Source organism: Numida meleagris, chromosome 22 (genome assembly GCF_002078875.1).
Source record: "Numida meleagris isolate 19003 breed g44 Domestic line chromosome 22, NumMel1.0, whole genome shotgun sequence".
NCBI lineage: Eukaryota > Metazoa > Chordata > Aves > Galliformes > Numididae > Numida > Numida meleagris.
This window is the reverse complement of record NC_034430.1, coordinates 5,738,671-5,761,452: the sequence shown is the minus strand read 5'-3', so window position 1 is coordinate 5,761,452 and position 22,782 is coordinate 5,738,671. Positions and strand designations below refer to the sequence as shown.

At 55.0% G+C, this 22,782-nt stretch overlaps 2 protein-coding genes across 2 annotated transcripts; both read right to left on the bottom strand.

Moving 5' to 3' along the window:
- On the bottom strand, positions 108-11,367 carry CAP1 (cyclase associated actin cytoskeleton regulatory protein 1). Its single transcript, XM_021375296.1, has 13 exons — positions 8,193-11,367; positions 7,662-7,773; positions 7,193-7,293; positions 6,489-6,566; positions 5,062-5,205; positions 4,876-4,961; positions 4,232-4,337; positions 3,948-4,125; positions 3,084-3,271; positions 2,762-2,885; positions 2,560-2,642; positions 1,895-2,038; positions 108-1,503 (listed from the first exon to the last, which is right to left on the bottom strand). The coding sequence occupies exons 2-13, from the start codon at positions 7,753-7,755 to the stop codon at positions 1,420-1,422; spliced, it is 1,410 nt and encodes a 469-aa protein (XP_021230971.1). The 5' UTR covers positions 7,756-7,773; positions 8,193-11,367; the 3' UTR covers positions 108-1,419.
- On the bottom strand, positions 13,571-21,531 carry MFSD2A (major facilitator superfamily domain containing 2A). Its single transcript, XM_021375370.1, has 14 exons — positions 21,378-21,531; positions 21,129-21,251; positions 20,423-20,547; positions 17,532-17,655; positions 17,337-17,415; positions 16,730-16,902; positions 16,545-16,635; positions 15,926-16,047; positions 15,677-15,760; positions 14,971-15,054; positions 14,749-14,861; positions 14,495-14,638; positions 14,243-14,419; positions 13,571-13,938 (listed from the first exon to the last, which is right to left on the bottom strand). Exons 1-14 carry the CDS (start codon positions 21,465-21,467, stop codon positions 13,881-13,883), a joined length of 1,587 nt encoding a protein of 528 aa, XP_021231045.1. The 5' UTR covers positions 21,468-21,531; the 3' UTR covers positions 13,571-13,880.

Sequence of the window (22,782 nt, the reverse complement as noted above, 5' to 3'; positions counted from 1 at the left end):
TGGGGTCAGTCGTCCTCTATGCGACCTAGGCAGGGTCAGGCAGCAAGGGGCATCTTGTCCTGCCTGAGCTACCATGTGCCTCCACGGAGCAGAAACAAGAGGCAAAGTAATGAGCAAGTTGGCATTAACTTTATTCTATCTTCTGTATAATCTTACGTACATAAGAAAGGTTTTTTCACAAGCCTCAGGAGAAGACGAGTACAAGTCACAGGACAGTCTTAAAATAAAAAATTGCATATTTTTGTAAGTTTTGTCCTAGAGAAAGAGAACATTGACACTTTACAGAGGAAATGCATTTAAGATATGCTTATGCCACCCGAGGCATTGGAAAAATGAAGGTCAAAGCATGTGCAGCTCCCTTTATGGGTCAATACAGTACTATGTCTTAGTTCCATTTCTCTCCGTTCCAGTGCTCTGGAACAGAGGCTACAAGCTTCTTTTTACCAAAGTAAAAGAGCCAAGCAACAGGAGAAAGGGGAGTTTGAGAAGATTCACCTAAGGTGACTGATTGCAGATGAGGAAGAGAGCGATGAACTGACTTGATCCCACTTGGGTAATGTACAATACCGCACTACTGACCCTGGAATGAAGGAGACCTTTCCCCTGCAGGAGGGAACAGGTTCAGAACTGTCCTGGAAGACTGAACCTGAGTTCAGCTGCTCAGAGCAGGAAGCCCTGGAGCAAAGGCTCCCTTGAGAAGGTGGAGGGCTCATGGGAAGAGACGCTCAGCTCCAAATTACCAGCGAGACTGCTGGAGGGGAAAATGCAGTTACTCCTCCGCAGTTTTCCTGTGGCACTGATTAATAGAAAGCCTCCTGTCATGGCACGATCAGAAACACACTGAGCTAATAGGAATGATGAAAGGGAAATGAGGGTGGAATGCTATGGTCCAAGTCCTCAGCCTTTGGTCCAACAAAGCCATTCCCAGGTCCTGTAATGCCACTGGTTAGTATATAGCGCTGGAATTGGCAGCTTCCAGGACCTTCTTCAGATATTTGCAATAGCAACCGTGTATGTCTGGACATTATTTGTTAAAAAGGGGACAACACTCCTCTCTCACATGATAAATTTGCTTGAAGGCAATACAAAAAAAACCAAACAACTGAACAACACTCTGAAAGCCAACTGCCAGTACTGGCTTTGAAGTTCACCCAAAATCTGACATGATCAATTGGTGCAGTTAGATCAGACAAGGGAGGGGAAAAATAAACCTTCCTGCTAATAGATGTGGACAATACCGACCCGCCACCTATACCAAATCCCAGCCAGAGGTATTTCAGTGATGGCAGGTAGCCGTGTCTCTCGGGTAGAAAAGCAGTTTGAGAGCAGAAAGGTACAAGAAATCTAAGAGAATCATCTGAAAGCAGATTTGTCCCACAGCAGAGCCAGGGGAGGGCGTGAGCCTTGGAGCTGTTCTGCTTAGCCAGCAATTTCCGTCACAGTGGTAACCAGCTTCTGACCATTCCACACTGTCTTGAACTGTTCTGGGACAGGGAATTCAGTCTGGAGAGTAAAAATAGGAATCTGTTGTCATAAATCTCCATTTATGACAGAGTCTAGTAACTACTTCCACTGTTTTAGGAACTTGGTTTTTTTTATATACGTTATGTCCCCTTTTGTACCAACAAACACTTCCTGTTCTGCCCCCCCTCCAAGATCTGAGGAAGAAGCAGATCTCACAAAACAGTCACTGTAAAGAGAAACAACCTGATTTGCTGATTTTAGCATCTAATTGTCATTCACAACCTCCAAACCCAGATTAAAATGGTGACTCCACAATTGTCCCTCCAGACCTCATTGCAACTGTGGCATTCCCTGGGGGCCTCAGAGCAAGAATTGTGCCTTACCCCTCCTCTAGCAGACTTCCACAACTGATGTCAAAAATAACACTTACAAAGTCACCACCCTCGGTGGGAATAAGGACATTCATCTCTGATGACTTGGCACTGACGATTTCGCAGTCTAGGGAGTTCTTGCTCAGATACACGTGGCAACCGTCTGTTTTGTTGATGGAGATCGTTGGCACTTTACCCATTACCTAGCAGAGTGATCAAAGGAGAAGCTGAGGAGCATGCGCTTGAGCTGGGCAACCATGTTCTTGGCAACTGCCTTCAAGGGAAAGGCTTGTCACCAACTGCCCCCCCCCAGACACACTGAACTCAAGTACTCCCACTACTGGCAAAAATCTAAGGTTATTGTTCTCATCTCTTTAAAACAAAACTGAATGAAAGACTGGGTAAGCTGCCCATCCCAAATCAGACACCAAAACTGGCACCAGTGTGGATTCTATTGCTGGCCTCCTACTTTGGCATGCTGATCTTGCTTCCCAGCTCACATAGACTTTTACCTAGGTCGCTGAAGCAGCTCAGTGAGGCACATTTCAGCCCTTTCCTGAAGACTGGGCAGGCTCAGCTGCAGAGCAGTAGGACAAGTTTTTTTTCACTCTTTTCACAGATGCCTATTCTTATTCCAGAAGTCCAGCTTCTCCAAGAAGCAGATGCTACTGGCACCCTGCGCAGCAGTCACACTGCAGGCAGAGAGCAGGGCATAGACACTCACCTGAACTTTAATGTCCCTGCTGTTTATGATCTCTACGATGCCCACCACATCATCAAACACCAGACCTAGCTTCTTGCAGTTATCTGCAAAGACAAGGCAGGGTAGCTCTCAAAAAGGTTTTAGAGATTTAGCCTTCTGCAAACAAAGCAGCAGGCAAAAAAAAAAAAAAAAAAAAGTTTTCAGGGTTGTTCATTCTACTTACCAAGGGTGATGGAGTTGATCTTGCCTTTGATTTGGAGTGTGCTATTTGTGCACTTGAAAACATATGCTACCTGCTTCAATTCTGTGTCACTGATTACCAGGTTAGTGGCATTTTCCTGGTTTTCCTGGAAAGGCAGTGAAAATGCACCTTATTTTTAGAATGCAGAATAACTTATCTGCATGCACAGCAGGACAGTGGAGTTCCTTTAAAAGAAAACTGCATGTAACATCATGCTAATGCCTCTTACAAGGAAGGAGATCCTCCTTCCCTGCTGCAAAGCTCCCGTCCCTCCAACCCTCTCACGCTGATGCCAGGCACTCACCACTCTCCACTTTTTGCCTTCTAATTCTAGCAATGCGGGTTGCTTTGAAGAGGTTTTTTGGGAGGGATTAACACTACAGGCTGGCTTGGGAGAAGTGAAAGGCTTGGGTCCACTTCTTACAGGACCTCCTTGGTTCTTCAGTGCTGGATTCTTGTGGGTCTTCATATCATCTGAAACATGTCTTAAGCCTGCAAAAGAAATCCAGCCTGAGCTCCAGCTCTCCTCCAGTAACGCAATTTCACAAACACCAGCTATCAGTGATCAACACGATAACATTTTTTCAGAATGCAGGTAAGTTCCTGAGGTTGGGCCTAAGCTAAAGCCCAAGCACAAATGGAAAGCAAGTGAAAGAGGGAGCCAGGAACACTGACGCAATACTAATGAGGATGTACTGCAGAAGCAGGAGGCCCTCGCTGTTTCGCTCTGCAGCTAGAAAAAGCCTTGAGCCAAGCACCTTACCTTTGTTCCACACCTGCCTTGAATATGTTAACGAGGTAACCCACAAAAAGGGTAAGTTTTGTGCAGATATGAACAGGTGTGAAATTGCACCTTTTGTACTTGAGAAGGGCATGCAACTGAAGAGCTCCCCCTCTCCACCCCAGCCAGTGATTAATCTCTCCTTACACCTGACAGAAGAGGCTGAGAATACCAACTCAGATGGACTCTCTCTGTCCTTGTGAATTGCCTCAGGGCGGCTCTTGGCTGCCAGCCTCACATTCAGACCAGATGCTCTTTTGGTTTTGGGAGTCTGCTTTCTAAAAGCAGGTATAGTCAGGAACAGCAGCAAAAGCCAGTCCTGTGGGCTTTCACAGCACAGTATTCTTTCTTGTGGCTGATCCCCCCTTCCTTGCTGCTGCCACTTACCCGATGTGATGCCCTCTCCCCGATTGATCTGGGCGAAGAGCGCAGAGCGGGTGGCAGAATCGTCTGCACCAGAGCTGGAGTGGGCGGGAGCAGGTGGGGGAGGAGGGCCGGGGGGAGGCGGTGCAGCTCCAGTGGGGGGAACGGATGATGTTTTGGCCCCTTCTGTTGCCACAGGACCCTGTAAGAGGCAGGCATGAGGAAAGGCGATTGCACAAACTCATGTCTGCTGCAATAACCATGCAAAACGCTTCTAAGAGGCCCCTGCTGGCCCAGTCAGCGCTTACCGTTTTGCTCCAAGTCAGCCCCGTGGTGTGATACTCTTTGATATAGGCCTGCAGCTCCGTCCAGATACGCAGGTAAGCCTTCACCCAGTCCACCTGCTTTTTATCTCTGAGGATACAAGGAAATCATGAGGAGGCAGCAGGTGCATTTGCCATCACAACTCAAGGACAATAGACAGATCTTTACATATCTGCCTCAGTCTGTAGGCAACACTCAGCTGGACCAGCACAGCAGTCTCACATCTCTAGCACTGAGTTCTAGCCTCAGCATTAATCTTGCATTTGCAGGCAAAAGGCTGCAGGCCTGCTCTGCACTGTAACCCATTTAAATTGAGGGGTCTGATGACTCTAACAAGACCCATACCCGAGACAAGACTTGTTCCCTGGCAAACGGTCCAGCCACCAGACAATGATGAGACAAGAACAGCAACACATGTGTTGCCAGAGATTCCAGCTGCCATATGAATGCAAGGAATCTTGACTTTGAGGATTAGGAATGAACAAGTAGGTGAGGTTTTATAAATACACTCCACCTTTAAAAAAGAAGAATGAATTAAAGACCAAGGTAGCTTTGTTAGCTACTGGAACAGCCCCTGCACACTCTTTGCTGTGTTCAGAGATGCGTTTAAGAGAAAAGGTGAACTTACACATCCTTGTACTCCTTAAGGATACGGTTGGTATAAAACATGGCAGCATCAGTCATTTCCTTTACATAAGGACCAGGCTTTGGAGACTAAAGAAGAAAGAACACATTGGCATGAAGCAGCTGAGGCAGCTGGCTCACCAAGCAGCCAGACTCTTCCCACCAGCCCACTTCCCACTGCATTTCTTACCATGGCCACCCAGCCCAGGGCTGGGATGCTCTCACTGACTGCCGATAAGTGATTGAACTGTTTGCTACCGCGGTTCTTCTCCCTTAAATTCTGCACCATCTGGATTTGCTCCGAAATCGGTTTCAGAAGCGTTGAAAACACATTCTGCAAGGCAAGAGGGACAACAACAATTAAGAACATTGGTGCTGCTCTGGAAGAGTTGCATGCCTTTGTGGGTGGCTCTGCTGAGATGACACTCATTCAGAGGAAGACTAACTGGCCTAAGCTGTGGCTGCAGCCCCTGCCCAGGCTTGGTCCTCCCCACGAGCTGAGCGTGGTCCCACAGCCCAGCTTCTCCAGGGCTGAAGTCATAGCTCCGGACTGGACTGGTACTATGGGAGTACGCCAAGAACTGTGACTCATGTGCAATCCAAGAAACACTGACAAAGCTTGTGAGTAACAAGGACAAAAATAGCATTTGCCTTTCCAGTGTTCTTTTGTTCTAAGACAGTTTAACAGATATTTCCTCTCCTTCATAAATCCTTAAAGAAAGCAGGTGCTATGCAGGCTTTTGCAGTTTGAGATTTACAGTCTGCATTACAAGAGGAGTCGCAGAAGATTCTCAACTCATCCTATCAATTTCAGAATTCAAGTTACTTCTCAAGTCAATCCAAGCCTTCAATACTTGAATAAGGATAGTTTCTGTACGCTGTTCACCTGAAGCACTGAATGCAAGTGCTTACAAGACTTCTGAGGTCAGAATACAGCAGCCAATTACACATTTTCAGTTACATTTTACAGTGAATAGAAAAGTGTCAGAGCTACCACAATGTAACAGTAGAAGCTATGACTGAGCCAGATAACAACTGCAAAGAAAAGCAAGGTGGGATCCTGTTGCTCGGGAAAAACAGTTCCCAGAAAGGAAAAGCCAGTGCACTCAGAATCAAATTCTCAGTCATGCATCCTGCTGAGAGCTAGCAGCCTAGAGAAAAGTGTTAAATTACTTGCTAAGGAGAAATCAATCCTAAAAGCCTAGCTATTATTCAGAAAACATTCAAGAGAGACAAGAGTCTGTTCTACTTCAGAAGGAGTTTCATGCCTGAAGCATCACACAATGAAAAGCACACTACTCAGGTCCCAGCTCTTGTCTGGTTTGCATCTTAGGGAACAGTGATTGCCGCAGTGTTGGTGCCAGGTGAAAAATGAGAGGGGCAGAAGCTGTGAGATGATTTCCACACGCTGCTCTGACAGCTACGGAGAGCTTGTTGCTTTAATCTTTGGAAAATGCCAGTTCTGTAGCTCTAAGAATCAGCCTTCAGAATTCTGACCAGTACTGGGTGAGCACCCACAACAGTTCACACCTTCAACAACTGCTGCCTAATGGATCCAAGAGTCTCCAGTCCTCCTCTCGTTCCTCTTTTGGAGGAACTGTAACATCCCAGACTTACCTCTGATGGCTGCTGATGTTGAGATGCTGTCACCAGAAGAGATCTCTCAATCATCAAGCCTGCATGAACCATCTCAGCCTGAGAATAAAGAGAAACATGTGAGAGCTTCCCTCCTCTCCAGTATAACACTGCCAGTCATTCAAGCTCCCACTGCCCCTTGCTTCTAGTTTACATGAAGGCAGTTATGCTGTCCCGAACACTGGGAAGCATACAGTACAGATAAGGTATTAGCAACCTAGTGGTCCATAGAGCTGCCATAATTTTCTCCACATACAAAAATCATGTTGGCCGTCTAAGCCAGATCATCCCTCTGCCTTTCTTCTGGTTGTGAAGGTGCACGTAATCTGTTCTGCCGTTTGATAACAGCACACATTCGTGGAGACAACTATCTTCAGGGAAAGCTGATGAGAACTAGGCAGCTCTCTGAGTGGGTAGTGCTCAAGCATCCTACAAGCACAGACCAAGGCCTGTGAGGAGAGCCAGGTACCTAGCTCCCGAAGAGTTCAAACAGTATTTTATTCATCTTGTGTGTAAGTGACTATCTGCTGGAGGTGATCTGGGCATCTGTCTCGAATCCTCAGGGATGACTAATATCTGACAACGCAGTGCTAAAAGAACACAAATGCTGACAGCAAATTTGGCCCTTGCCAGCCCTGAAGGCCGAGCAGCAGCTATTTAGGATGGAGAAGAAAATTATTCCTTACATGCTTCTGCACATCCCCGCCAACTTCTTTGCTGATGTTGATGTATTCAGCTACCGGGCCTGACAGAATGGCATCGAAAGCCTGCACGTACTGAGCCACTCCTGCAGAGAACCGCACAGGTATCAGCACGTGATTCACAGAGCACCCACACCCACCGCACTCCCACCCGCTTCAGCTGAACCTTTCGGAGCTGCACTGAGCGAAGGCAGCGGGTGCAGCCCAACACACGGCTGGGCACAGGCAAGGGAAGTGCTGCAGCCGCAGGAAGCTGCTGTCGGGGCCAGACGGTAACCACAGGCTCTCTGCACTTGCGCAGCATCCTCCATGAAACTCGCTTCCTCTTGCACCCACAGCTCCTGCAGCAGCCCCTGCACGCACCCCATGAGCGCCGCCCACTCCGCAGCACATCCCACCAAGGCCTGGAACTGTGCCGACGCTCAGGGGATGCTCTGGCAGCCATGGGACTCACCCGGGGAAGAGCCATCTCCACACATGCCAGGCCCTTGGCACACCGTCTCCAGGCGCTCCACAGCCTTCTCCAGCCGTTCCACCAGCCGCTCCATAGCTGCGATGTCCTCAGCCTGCACAGACAGACTGTGGTTATTCACATCCCCCGACGGTACAAAAATCATATGCCGAATGTTGGAAAAGGCTTAGCAGCCACCTGTGATTCTGTGATACAAGCCCTCCCAGCTCCAGAAGAATTTCTACCTAGTGCTGCATCCCAGTGACGGACAGACCCTCACATCAGCAGGGATGTTTGGATTATGCAGTGGCCATGCACATGGCTGCTTTATATTGCCACAGTAACTCCTTAATGGCTATATTGTTCCTGTTCCACTGCACGGGCCTGTTAACCTTATAAGGATATTAAAGCTTACATCTTCTAACCTTGCATTGACACCACTCAATAAAGCAAAGGTCTGTGCAGAACCTCAGTGCGGCTGGTTATTGGCTGAAGTCCCATTCACAGCAAATCAAATCAAATATGACTGCTTACCAGGGAGGAGTTTGTAGCTCCTCAGGGTTTCAATTCTGCAAATGCATCCGCAGGGACCTCCTGGAGCCCTGAATGCCTCCACAGAGCACTTACAGCTCCTGCATTGCTGCTGCACAGCACTGGCGTGTGGCACGAGCCGCCCTGGCAGCACTGAGGCGAGCAGCTGCAGCTGCTGAGATGGGAGAGCTGCTTCCACAACAATGTGCCCCTGTTCACGCTCCCACCAAAGGCTTTGGCATCTGAACTGCAGCGTCTACTCTGCAAGCATTGCACAGGAAAGTGACTTAGGCACATAAATCACTTGAGGCTGGAAAAGTCTGAAGTGTAATATAAACTTTCCATTAATTTCTGCTCTGTAAAGACTCAGCATGGAGGAGCATGACAAGTCACTCTCCAAGCACACTAATGCCCGGGGAATGCAGGAAGGGAATAGCAATCCACCAACTGTGTTTTTATCTTATCACCACTCTGTCGAAATATTTTACAATGTGAATCACCGTTGTGGCTAGAACACAGCTTCCTTCTGTCCACAGCAGCCTGCGAAAGCTCAGCCCTGCCTGAAGAAGGCTCTCCCCAGCCCAACAGGAAGGCAGCACTATCCAACTGCACTCACCAGCTGAGACTAAATCTCCCTCAGAGCCCAAACCTGCAGTTCTAACACTGCTTTGCTTCTGCTCACAAGCTTTAGTCACAGACCAAACGTGGCCATTCTCACCCCTCAGCTGCCCGCCCACAGTAGTAGCGAGCTCCGGGAGGAAGACAGCAGCATCCTACCCTGCACAGCAGCGAGCCAGGGCGGCCACTCTGCGTCAAAGTGGACAGCAGCAGTCTCTGGAGGGCTTCCAGATGCATCAAGTTTACAGAGCCTGAAACTTGTGGGCGGTCACCCATCTAGTTGGCAGTAATGAATACTTCTTTTTTAACTCAGTACGATGCAAAAATCCTGACCGCAGGACCAACAGCACCCTGCTGCAGCACAGGATGCATCCAGAACCGGGTCCATGTCCACAAGTAGCAGCAGGGCGCTGTCCCTGCTCTTGCAAGCTTAAGGAACGGCTTTTTTTCCCAAAAGTCACCACTAAGGAAGCTCTCCCGAGCCTTGAGAGCACAGCAGGACGCAGGCACACAACGTGGGGACATCAGGAAGGACAACAGGTTCACAGAGTGCTGGGTGCACAAAGCTACTATTCTGCATCACTGATCCCCACCACATTCCACGCCAGGCTCTAATCTGATCAGCCCCATTACCCAGTCTCAAACAGCAATTCAAATAGGGATTACAACCAGAAAGTCCAGATGGACAGCAGCTTCCTGCCCCAGCAATAAAACGCACTGTTACAAGGAGCATAGAGCGTAAGTTCAAGATGCCCTGTAGGGATTAAGGTCCCTTAGAAAGAGTGCTCCTCGAAGTCCTGATTCCTGCCATTAGGCACATCTGTCCTGCACCTCAGCGGGGTCTCCCTGGTGGAGACCATGAGCCCATAGCAGTCGGTGCCAGCTTTGCAGACCTGATACTGCCTGGCAGATGGTGAAATCGCTTCCATTTCTGTTTAGTGGGCAGCATTAGGGCAACTTGGAAGAGAAGTCATTTGGTAAAGGGGCGGGGAGGTCAGAGCTACATGCAGGCAGCACTGAGTGCCAGAGCAGGCAGCTACACCATCACTCCTCACACATCCATCCTGCCTCATCCTCCCTGTGCTCTGTAGATGCTCTTTCAATCTACAAACCCTATCTACAAATCCACAATTCCAAAATCTAAAAAACCCAATCTACAAATAAAAAGGTTCAGCTCCACAGGCAAGAGCCTAACTAATATCAGTAGCCAGAATGTGCAATCCAGAGAGGCCAATGTTTATCGAAGGAAATAAAGATCACAAATAGACCTGCTTGGGCAGCATCTGAACAGTGATTTAGCTATTGGCTGTTGGGAATGCAGAGGAACTTGTCAGTAACTGATGAACTGACTTCACAGCTCTCGGTACATACAGCAGGATCTCACCGGCCTGCCACAAAGAGGAAGCTGAGACACTGATCACGTCTGAGTCATTTCTGTTCTGTGTGCTGTTCTGTGCCCAGAAAAGGGAAAAGGCTCCGGAGCTGTGCCACGCAGCAGGGCCAGGGCACGCTGATGGCAGCAGAGTTCAGCTGAAGCCCTCCCTCCTGGGGCTGCAACGCAGGCCTTAAATCTAGGTCTTGTTTAAATTCAATTGAACTTTGATTACCAATGGAGCAGAAGCTATGGACTCGCAGCAAACACTCGTGCATTTCATCCTGGTGCAGAATGTCTATTAATCTGCCCAGCATATTTGGTTTATTTATTAGCTAATCTTTACTTCCTCCCAGGCTTGGGAAAATGGTTTTGAGCATACTGCACAGCATGCAAGCTTTCATCAACAATGAGACTGCTTTATAAACCAATCAGAGCAACAAAGGGATGAGGGGTTTTTTTTTGTAAAAGCACCAGAGCCAATCTTACACCACAAGCCCTGAAGAGGAGTTTCCTGTTTAGAGACCATCCAGGGGTCAGCGCGTCCCCCAGCATCCAGCGAGCACTCAGAGGAACAGCACGCACCGAATTCACCCGAGCAGCGCACGAACCCACAGCCCCAGTGTGAGGGAGCCACAAACAGCAGCTCCAGAACGGAGGCCAACCCACGCCTCGGTGCGGCTTCAGCTCTTGTGCAGCCCGACGGAACGCTGTCAGCAACACAACATTTGCATCAGCTACTTCCTGCTCTGCAGGCAGAAGACGTAAAGATGGGAGAACTAAATTAGGAACATACCACAGCTTATTTTGGGCTGACACTGGAATATCTCAAGGGATCAGCTACCAGATGACTTCCAGTGTTTATAATCTTCCAAAAGACCAAAGAATTTTTTTTTTCCTAAAACAGTTCAGCTCAGAAAGGAAGGAACCCCTTGAAGCGAGGCAGGGCGCCGTTAGGCACCAGGAGCACGGGGCAGCCACTGCCACTGCTGCCGGGCAGAGCTCCCCGCAGCCATAGCGCAACACTTGTTGACAGCGCTGAAGCCCGGGTGCCTGCTGTTGGTGGCTGGGATCTGCTGTGTCCAGAAAACCAAAACCGCCTCAAAGAATTCATCTGGAGCCTACTTGAACTCTCCCAAATAACAAATTCTCCCGAACTCATTACAAATGGAACGCATCACGCGGACAGAGGGACCCGCGGCGTCTGACCCTTGAGCTGCTGCCCCGAACTCACGGGGGATGCGGGGAGGGCTTTGGGCTGGGGAGCGTTGCCCGCAGACACGGGGAGCGCCGAGAAGAGAGGGAAAAAGGGGGGAGCGCCGGGGCCGCTGTCCCGCGGCGTTCAGGACCAGGGTCCGCGCCGAGCCCCGCCCCCAGCCCCCCGCGAGCAGCGCCCCGGGGCCGAGGGCAGCGGTCAGAGCCGGAGGCGGCTGTAGGAGGGGCGGGGCGGTCAGCGCGGTACGGCCGAGCCCCGCCGCAGGGGACACCCGGAAAGCCGCGGGGATCCCCGCGCTGCGGCCGCCCACAGCCGCCCACCCCCACGGGTGATACAGTCCCGCCGCGGCGGAGAGAGCGCTGCCCTGCGATCGGGGACGGCGAAACCACCACTGCCCACAGAGCGCCCGGCACGCAGCCAACCCGTGACCCCGGCTGAGGCAGCACTGCCGAGCCCCCACCCCGCTCCCGTCTGCTGCACTCACCGCCCGCTGCTGCTGCCGCTCCTCCTCCACCGCCGCCGCCGCCGCCGCCGCCGCCCAGCACCCCCCGCACCCGCCGCTTCCGGCCCCCGCCCCGCGCACCGGAAGTGCGCACGGCCCGGCGCGGCGCGCGAGGAGGGGAGGAGCCTCCGGTGTTAGAGGCCTGTGATTGGCAGATGGAGAGAGGGGCGGGGCTGGGGCAGACGGGGAGGGGGCGGAGCGTCCATAAGGAGGGGCTCCATTGGGGGAGGGGCCTCTGTTGGAGGCGGGGTCTCGGGGGCCCCTAGTGCAGCGGGCGCGGCCCGGAGCGACAGCGGCTGTGCTGCCCCCTAGCGAGGGTCCGTGCCGCCGCCCCGCCCCGCCCCGCGCCCTCCCGGGCCCCGACCCGCCCCGCCCCGCGCCCTTCTGGCGTCTCCCTCTCGGGCAGAGGGACGGCGAGGTCCGCTCCGGCAGTAGGCGGTGTTGGCAGCGTGGGATCGTCCGCAAATCATTAACCACAGCCCGCTGAAACGCGCCGGCAGCCTTTGTGTGTGCGTCTGTGTTGGCAGAGAGTGACCTCGGTCGCTGCAACACGGCTGCTCCGGGGCTGCGGGAGCACCTCCCCGTGTCAGAGTGTTCCTGTCATCGCCACGGCACGACACGGCCGTCACTGCGATGCTGGAGCTCAGCGCGGGCCGTGCTGTCAGTTCCTGTGGTCATTCCCCCCGCCCCCCAGTCGCTTTTCTTAAAAGCCCCAAATAGAAGAGGTGCTCTCAGCGAGGAATGTCCGGGCACAGGTTCAAGCTGACGGAGCTTTTAGTTCCTTCAGTTGCGCCAAGAGCCCGAACAGAACCTCCTTGTGAACCCCCCAGAGCCAGCGAACAGGAGGCAGGGAGTGAAATGTCACTGTTTTATGTCCAAACTCTAAGAAAAGGCAGCAGTGATTTCACTGTCCCAGGCAGCACCGAGGGGCAGCTCAGCTCCTTTTCCCCTGCCCCGTTCGCTCCCACTGGGCCCAGGCTGCACTGGGAGCACACGGCACGCCTCCAGCCCACGTTCTTGTTCCTATTTTTTAAGGCTCCATCCTCATTCCCACCCTTTGTAGTTGGAAGTGGAACAAAATGGAGCCCTCTGTACAGAGGAACTGGGGCTTTGACCCCGCTCATCTTGTTTGACAAACATGCTTCAAGTGACAGCCCCAGCACCGTGCCCTGGGGGCAGCGCAGGGCTGCACAGCCCCAGCCGCGCTGCCCTCTCACCCCAGGCTGCAGCCCCAGCCCTGACTCACTGCTATAGGAGCACAGTGCCCCCAGAGAGCACAGCTCCTGTAAGAGAGGGGAATGTGAGCGCACAGTATAAATATCTGCACAGATCAGCACTTGCACAGCACTCTGCCCAGGCAAGAAGTGTTGAGTGTCACCCACCACTGCATGCCACTTCCCCCTGCTCGGCAGCTGCTGTTCCTGTTTCCAGCATGGTGCTTGCACTCTTCACCACCAGCACTTTGGTGTCATTCCTCCCTCCCTCCCACTTGAAAGAGAGAAAATAATGGTGCCTTTGTTGGGCTGCTGCAGTGCAGGCACTTGCAAGGAGGTGGGGCAGTGGGGTATGGCCATGGGCACCACTCACAGCTCCTCCACACAGCACTGCAAATTTCCCCACTTTTCTGTGAATCAGTATTAACAGGTCCTCAAATTCAGTTCCAGTTCGTGATATACAAATAGGAAAGTTTAATATTTACATCATTAAGTTAACCATCTATATAAAAAAAAAACAACAAAACAAACAGAAGAACAGCTTCCTAAATTAGTGTCGTATGTACAGAGCGCAGCGGAGAGCTGCCCTTGGCACGGTCACAGTGTAATGTACACTACCCATTGCCCAGCCCCGCAGCGGGAAGGGGGCTGTGCTCTGCCTGGAGCCGGGGGATGGCTGCTCTGGTTCCGCGGGTCCATCTGTGTAATGTACACTACGGGCATCCCACGGTCCTCGGCCCCACCGGGCTGCACGTGGGCGAGCCGTGGGTCACACGATGTTGGCCAGCTCTGTGGTGTCTGACTCCGAGCTGCTGTTGCTCTCCTCCCTGCGGGGGAAGAAGGTGTGAAGCAAAGCCTGCCTCCATCCCACAGGGCTGCTGCAGCCAGCAGGGAACCCCACAGCCCCGGAGCCACCACGTGCAGACCCAGCCCAGCTCTTTAGCAACCAGAGCAGGTTCCATGCCAATCTCAAACACTTCACGCCACCTCTCTGGCAGCCGGGATTGGCAGAACCACCACTCCTCACTGCCGCCAGACATGTCCCAGTGCCGCCCGACGAGCCCAGGCCTGACCCATCCCCACACCCCTGGCACGCGACACGGCCACCTCCCAGCACAGGCCCACACCCACCTCAGGTCCTGCAGGGCCTTCTTGTTCTCCCTGCGCTTCTCTTCGTCAATGGGGTACAGCTTGAAGAGGAGCAGGCCCAGCAGGATCAGCCCCACAGGCACAGCCGACACCAGCAGCTTCAGGGTGATGTTCACCTCGCTGGGCTGGGAACAGCCTCGCGTCTGGTACCCCGCGAAGCTGCGGACATACACATGTCAGAGATGGGAGAACCACAGCTGGGCTTCACCCCGCTGCCATCCCCACCACACTCACTCCAGGCTGAGCGTGGAGATGCCCAGGGACACCCCAGAGGTGAATTTGGTAAAGAAGACGTAGAAGGAGAAGAAGATGGCTTCGTGGCCGCGGGATTCGGGGTGCTGCAGCTTGAAGTCATCTATGACGTCCGGGAGCATGGACCTGCGTGGAGACGGATAAGCATCTCCCTCCAGGACCCTCAGAAAACCCCAAGGATCACAGAATGCCCTGCAGAGCCCAGCCCCGCTCTCAGCACAGGGCCCTGCGCTCACCAGGGCAGGAGGAAGGCAGCCGCCACACTGATGCCTGCTGCAACTGCCACGATGTAGGTGACGACAAGGTTACTGTCCAGGACAACCACCATGATGAGGAAGGGGACAGCAGACTGTGGGGGGACAGAAGCTGGGTTGGTCTTCCGGAGCCCTACAGCTGCTGCCCTCATCCCCATTCACCCCAGTGCCAGCCCTGGCACACAGCTCTGCACACCCACTCACCGAGATGCCCACATAGACAGCGGTCTTCTTCCCAAAGCGGGTGAGGAACCACTGCCAGAAGGGGATGGTCAGAGTGGCTGATAGCTGTGGGAAGAGGGGGCTTGTGGTCACTGGCTGTCTAGACTCTGCCCACTGCTCTCAGTCCCTCACTCAACAACCCAGGCTTCCACAGGCCGCCCACTCCCACACTGGAGAGCTGGGGACTGAAGTAGGCACGTAAGGACACTCTGCAGAGTGCCCCAGTACTGTTCCCCTTGGGCAGCCAAGGACCTGCCTGCCCTGGGCATGGGAAGGAGCCAGATCCACCCCTGCTGTGGTGAGGAGCCAGGCTCTGCGGGGCTTGGCACTTCAGACCTCCCCATCCCATAGGTCTCCTAAGGAGCTGTTGTGCTCTGTCCCAGGCAGTGAACACCAAGCTCCTTTTCTCAAGGCGGGGGGGGGGGGAGATAAGTGGCCAGATTTGGACAAAAGGCCCCCATGGTTCCTGTTCCTCCATCTCTGGCAGCCTTCATGTGGGAACAAAGGCTTTGCTGTTCTTGCCAACCTACCCAGCTTTTGTGACTTCTTCTCCCTCCTCTGCTCCCAAGGGACCTTTGGTCACCGTCCCTTCAGCCCATGACCTCCCTTGTTCCCCAGCTCCCAGGGAGGACACGGGGTGCCATTGTGTGCATCCCATCCCTAGAGGCTCCAACGGGGCCATACGCACCATGATGGCCAGGAGGATGTTCTGGAACTCATTGCGGAAGCCCAAGGTGTAGGTGCAGAAGAGAGCGAAGTTACCCTCCAGCAGCTGCAAAGAGAGCAGACAGCGGTCAGGGGAGGACACCCTGGCCACTCTGAGCAGACACCAGTGGCCACTCTTCATCCACATCCCCACTCTGCTCCGGATCACTGATCCTGGCCCACCAGCCTCCAGCTTGCTCCCTGCTCCATCCTCCAGCCCAGCCCCACTTACCATGAAGGCCAGTGAAGTGAAGAGGAAGCCAATGATGAGCTTGATGTAGGCACTATGGTTCATCACCAGCTTCAGCCCTCGGAAGAAGGAGACCGGCTCATCTGACTGCAGCTCAGAGGACTCTGGGGAGCAGAGCGAGCCCACCATCAGACTCACAGACAGCACTCTGGGGGCACAGGGCAAAGCACCCAAACCTGTTGCAGTGCAGCACACAAGACCTGGGGGTATAAGGGCAGTGGGGGAAAGGAGTCCCCAGGCCAGAGTCTCAGAGGGGCGCACTGATTTGCCCAGGATAAGCCAAGCTGGGTGCAGAGCAGAGGAACGGCAGGTCCAGAGCCCTGGACTCTGGATATCACCTTGCTCTGGGATGCCCCAGCTGGCACCACCATCTCGGCCAGCCAAAGCTATGCAAGATGAATGTTATCTCTGGCAGCGCAGAGAGCTAAGTCCTCATAGCAGTGCAGTGAGATGAACTGGAGATGCTGTGCTCTCCTGCCCACAGCACTGCCATCCCGCAGAGCCATCCTAGCTCCTTTGCCCCTCTCTATGGGGCAGGACCCTCAGATGAGGCCGCAGCTCCTCCAGGAGCCCCGCGCGTCACAGCCCCTCTCCATCTCACCTCTCTTCTCCCGTACGCCCACCGACAGGATGACAGCGCAGAGGATGTAGAGCCCCCCGATGACCCCCGCTGCGACCATGTAGGCGTTCCTCTGTGCAAGGGGGGGAGCAGTGAGGGAGGGCCTCATCCTGGCAACCAGCACTGCCCAGGGGAGCAGCAGGGACCAGCAAGTGCCCTCAGTTTACCGTGTCAGCCAGCGAGCCGGTGTAGTGGGTCATGTTCACGTCCCTTATGTCTGCTGAGAAGTTGGTCTCACTCAGGAAGGGGGGGTTCTCGATGCAGGGGGTAACTGCCTTGCCCACGATCTGGCCCTGGATGGCAGTGCCCAGCACAGTGCCCAGCACCTCCACTGTCATACCTGGGGAAAGGCAGTGGGGCTGAGCACAGGGCTTCCAACTCCCCCCATGAGCAGCAGGGGTGAGCCAGCACAGCTCTCCTACAACTCCATCCAAACCAAAGGAAAAAGCCCCATGCTATGCAGAGGAGAGCATCTGCTGGGAACTGAGGCAGAGGTGAGGTGTGCCTGGACTTGGGCACAGTGTTGTCTGCCTTATAGCAGAGCAGGAGGGAGGAGTGAGGAGCAGCTCTCAGACTTAACAGGAATGTGTGCCAGAGGAGACAAGGAAGAGAAACAGAAAGACTTGGACCAGCTGCAGCCCAGGCCCTGAAAAATACTCCTTGGGATGGGGTGCGACCAAACAGGCCCTTCCTGCACCTGCATGAGGATCGCACCCCAGTGGGGGCAGCAGTGAAGGAGCTGAGCACCTTGCAGGAAGGGGACAAAACACTTACGATAGGCAGTGGCTGAGTCCCGCTCGCTCTGCTCCCTGCTGATGAACATGGTCAGCGCCGAGTAGGGCACGTGGAAGCACTGCAATGGCACCAGAGAACGGGCTCAGGGCTGCGAATGTTGGTGGGACCCGGGCAGAGGTCCTGCCACCCTGCTCTGTCCCTCCCCGCTGACCCAGCTCGCAGGGCAGGACTCACCGTCACGAGGGTCTGGAAGATGCAGTAGAAGATGAGATACCACATCACTTGGCCCCTGGAGATGTCCGGCACAAACCAGATGAGGAAGTAGGATATGACAGCAAACGGGGTAGAGAAGATGATCCTTTGGAAGGACACAGTGTCAGCCTCACAGGCACACATTAAACCCACCAGCCCAGCTCTCCCTGCTGCTGTACAAACAGTGGGAAGCAGGAACCTGATTTTGGGGATCCCCAGCTGCCCCAAGTGGCACACCGTGCTGCAACACGTGGGCAAGGCTGGGTGCCATGGAGCTGTAGGCAGCACGCTGGCTCTCACGGGCAGGGAGGGGAATGGGCTGACTGAGGCTTCCACAAAAATACTGCTCCTGCAAGAGCAGGCATCCCTGCTGTGATGGAAGGGACTGATCTGCTCCTGACATCAGCTCCCAGCCCCGACCCTTCCCGCAGGCAGCACTGCTGCATGCTCAGCAGGATGCCATCATTCTGCTCCTCCTGGCAAGGGCTGCAGAGCAGCCAGGAGCACAGCTCCCTGCCCACACCTCCTGCCAGCACTGAGCCCTCATCCCAGGGTCACCTCTGTTCAGCTGGCAGGAACGGGGCAAGTCTCAGCCAGCAGCGACTGCTCCTTCCTGCAGCTCTGCACAGCGTGCAGCAGGACACGGGGTGCAAAGCACAACAGGATCAGGGAGGGGGCATTGCTCAAGCACGGGAGCTTGGCGCTTGGCTGTCAGAACCAGCCAACGGGCAAACAGCAGCGGAAAGTCACCCGCTGCATCTTGGCTTCATTCTGGCTTTGCTTGCAGCTTGCAGATTTGCAAGCACCCTGTGCTCCACAAGTCGCTGAATGGGGGCTGCACTCGGGAAGCAAACCAGCGGAACCGGACAGAGCTGCACAAGCTCAGGGCTGTCCCTCTGCAATGAGGGGATGGGGAAATCTTTCCATCCAGGCTGACGTACAGGACACAAAGTTTAAGCTGGGGAGGGAGTTGAGAAACTGTATCTCCATGGATGGAGCAGGCAGACGCACTGTGCAGGACGCAGCACATGCACATTTTTCCGTGCACACGTCACCCCGGCGGGGGGAGGAAGGGGCGAGCCGGCTCACAACGCCCTTATCGCCGCGTGTGCACGGAGCCAGGGAAGGTTTGAATCGGTCATTGCAGCCCTATGCACGGCGGGAAGCGCATTGCATCGGCCACAGCACCTATGGGTGCGCATGGGTTGCGCATCCCCCCACGGGACCACCAGCGTGTCTCCGGCTCCAGGATGAGGCGCTGAGCCCCGGTGGCCACAGGGGCGAGTGACTGCAAGTTACCCCGCAGCTGCGGTGACGCGGCGGCAGTGACGCGCTCGCTCGCTCATTGGCTGCGGCGCGATGGCGTGTTCCTTTGTGCCGCTCGCTTCCCAGCCCAGCGGTTTAACCGTTTGCAAACGGCCACTGCCCGGAGGAGGAAGGTCAGAGCTGGGACACTGCAATCATCACCACGTCAGGGGAAAATGTGGTCATCGCAAAGCGGGGAAATGCTGCGTGAAAGAAGCGCAGCATGCGGACGAGCTGCTGGGAGGAAGTGTGCCAGGAAGGGCTTCCAGAGAAAGCTGAAAGGAAGCAAGAGCAGCCCCGTGCTTTGAGTCAGAGCCCCACGTCATGCACTTGAGAGCCTGGCAGGAATTCACCCCCAGGATCACGCAGGGTCCCGTCACAGGGTACCACGGGGTCGGGGTTGGCAGCAGCCCCTGAGGCCAAACACCGTGCCCAGGGGAACCAAGGCAGCAGTGGAGCTGCCGATTTGCCCTGAAGCCACAAATAACACCTGCAAGTTGAGGGGCCCAGCACGCCATGAAAGCTCTGGCTAATTTTAACAATGCAAGAGCCGTTCAGAGGAATGCAGCAGCTTCATCCACACCCCTGCCCCGAGATTACAGAGCAGAGCCGCAGCTGAGCACAGCTATCCTGCCCAGCCCCGCTCTAATCTCCAGACCCCAGACCCGCTGCGCTGCCTGCAGGGAGGCTATTTCAGGCCATGCATGGAGCCTGGCTTAACCAGGCAGCTGCCTCTGCCCAGAGCTATTCGTGGAAACCCATGGAAGCAGAGGGTATAATTGCAGGGGAAAGGAGTGTGTCCCTGCAGCCCCAGCCCCCTGCGCCTACCCCCTTCGCTGCACTGTATTTCAGTGCCCTGCAGGCACTGGACATGGATTATTTTGGTGTGGGATGCACCACCATATCCACACTCAGACATTAGCTCCCATGGCTCTTATCCTGCTCCTGCAGATTGCACTGCTCACTGTCCTGAACCGGGACAGGTGTCGATGGACATCCCCCCTTGTCCCATGCACAAACCCTTTGGGGCTCTGCAAACACCCACCCCTCCAACTCCCCTTTGCTCTGCACTTTGCTCTCAAGGGCAGCACCCACATGCAGACGCCTAGAGCTGTGGCAGCTGCCCTTCCTGCTCACATCACATCCTTGTGACCATCAGCTGGTGCCCCACCACCCCACATCACTGTGCACACCCCCATCCCTCCTCCCTGTGGCTGCAATGCCACCTGCTTTGCGGGCAGTATGTTCCTGCCATTGGCCAGGGCTGGGGGACTGCCACAGGAGCAGAGCCCAGCACATAAGCATGGCATCAGGCACTCCTGAGGGGCTGGAGCTGCTCCAGGTGGAGTGACACAAGGGTACACCCAGGAACACATGGGTACAGTGGGATAATAGGCACGGAGCAATGCTGCTGGCAGCACCCTGGGCTTTTGGAGCACCTGGCACCTCCACTGGGTGAGACAGGCTGTGGGCACATCCTGCTCTGCCAACCTCATCTAAGGGACACCCATAGCTGACAGCAGTCAGCACACAGGGAAGGGACACCGGGTGCTACAGGCAGCACTCACCATGGCATCAGGCGGCCAAAGCGGGTCCATGGCGTCTTGCTGATGAAGAAGCCCACCATGGGGTCTGTGATGGCGTCCCATGCTCGCCCCACAAATAGGATGATGGAGGCGTAGAATGGGTCAAGCTGCAGGAGTCAGAATCGCAGAATGGCAGAGGTTGGAGCGGACTTTGAAGTCCACCCAGTTCCAAGTCCTGCCATGGGCTGGCTGCCCCCCCCCGCCACCAGCTCAGGCTGCCCAGAGCCCCATCCAACCTGGCCTTGAATGCCTTCAGGGATGGGGCACCCACAGCCTCTCTGGGCAGGAATTCCAGCACCTCACCGCCCTCCAAATAAAGAATTTTTTCTTAACATCTAACCCAAATCTCCCCTCTTTCAGTTTAAAGCTATGCACCCTTGTCCTGTCGCTATCAGACCGTGTGAGAAGTCGGTCCCCTCCTGCTTGTAAGGGAGCTTAAGGGTACAAATGGGCTGTGAGTGCACAGAACCCCGGGGCCGTCTCGCTGAGCTCCCACGACCCCGCAAGCCGTCCCACCGCCGCGATCCGCTGTTTGCGAGCGGGGACACGTTGATCTGCGCATTCCCAGCGCGGATCCCGGCAGCGACGGCCGCTCCCGGGACTCCTCCCGCGGGACCCGGATCCCGCCGCCCCACGCGGAGCCCGACCGAGTGCCGCCGCCCCCCGCCCCGTCCCACCGGCCCGGTACCTGTGCCACGTCCAGGAGGTAGATCTGGAGGAAGAAGCCCAGCGCGCAGCCCGTGGTCTGGTAGGGGGCCCCGCCGACGGCGTAGCACAGCTTGCTGCACACCGACAGCCGCTCGCGGCTCTCCTGCAACGGGCCGCGGCATTAGGGTCGGGTAAAGGGAGGGGGAGAGGAAGGGGAACCGGGGACGCCCCCCTCTCAGAGCGGGGCCCGAGAAGCCCAGCGGAGGAGAGGGGACGGACAGCAGCTCACCCTGCGGCGGGGCTGGCGGCAGGAAGGCGGCAGCAGCCCCGCAGCCGCGGTCCCAACCCGGACCCGCTCCGCACCGCCGCCCCCAGCCATGCTGTGCGCGATGAATGGGCGCGGAGCCGCCGCCCGCGCGGCCTTGTACGTGCCCGCCCCGCCTGCTGCCGCCCCGCCTCCTGCCGCCCCTCGGAGCTGCCTCCATCCTGCCTCCTGCTGTCTGCCTCCTCCACTTGACCCCAGTCCCAGCCCGGCTCCCCAACCTTCCCTGTCCCTCTGTCCCTCTGTCCCTCTGTCCCTCTGTCTCCATTCCTTCGCGCACCCTGTGCAGCTTCGTGCTTCCTGGCGAGGGTTTGGGGCGGTGGAGGCGCTGTCACCTCCCTGTGTCACTGTCAGCTCCCTGTGCCAGGCACCCATTGGTGAGGGCTGGGGACCAGCTCCAAGAGCGCTCTGTGCCCCACTGCTGCCTCACTGCAACCCTCCATCGAAGGGACTGGAGTGAAGCGGGACCCCTGCACTCAGCCCCCACAGTCCCCCCACTGTCCACTCCTGTGCCATATGGGCCCTGGTTTGTGGTTTGTGGTTGGCAGATGGCAAAAAGTCATGGCACGTAAATTATCTCAGTCTTTACAAACCCATGTGGGCTTTAGAAGTCCCTTCCAACTCAAATTAGCCCAATTTCTGTGCTTTGTAAGGAAACAGGAAGCAAACAACACAGCATGTTGTGTTATCAGGGTACACTGGAAGCACTGGGGTAGAAATGAGCACTCTGGTGTACGTGATCATTTCAACACATGGTGTTTTTCTCCTAAACCAGTGAATGCAATTCTGAGTCCTCATTTTGTCACAGATACCAGCAGTTTATTTTCTTAACATCCCAGATCCTGAAATCCCTTGTTTGTGAGGAGCTTGGCCTTCATTTAAAACACTTCTGGACACGGAGTGCCCTGAAGGCCTGGCCATGAAACACAGAGGCAGCAGCAGAAGGTGATGGGAGGACCACATCCACTGCTGCTTGCAGGGCCGGGGCTGTGCCTGTGGGATGATGGGGCTTTGGGACACAGCATCTGGTGACAGCGTCCCATGCAAGGCGTTGGGCTTGGTGAGCTTGAATGGTCCCATCCGGCAAAAACATAGCATCAGCGCCATGTCAATGCGAGAACAGCTGCCAGTGCTGCTCAGGCCACCATGGAGCAAAGATCACTGTGGAAAGTGCCACGGAATGGGGCTGACCTGGCATTAACCCCAGCCCCAGCCCCTGAGCGCTGCTACTGCCATTGCTGCTGCTCTGATCCCTTTGTCTGAGAGCTCCTCAGCTCCTGGTGGCATTCCTGCTCTCTGGCACAGTGCGAGGAGCTGCTCCTGAGCTTTGGGTGAACAGTGAGCTGTGCTTTGTGCTGAGATTGTGCAGAAG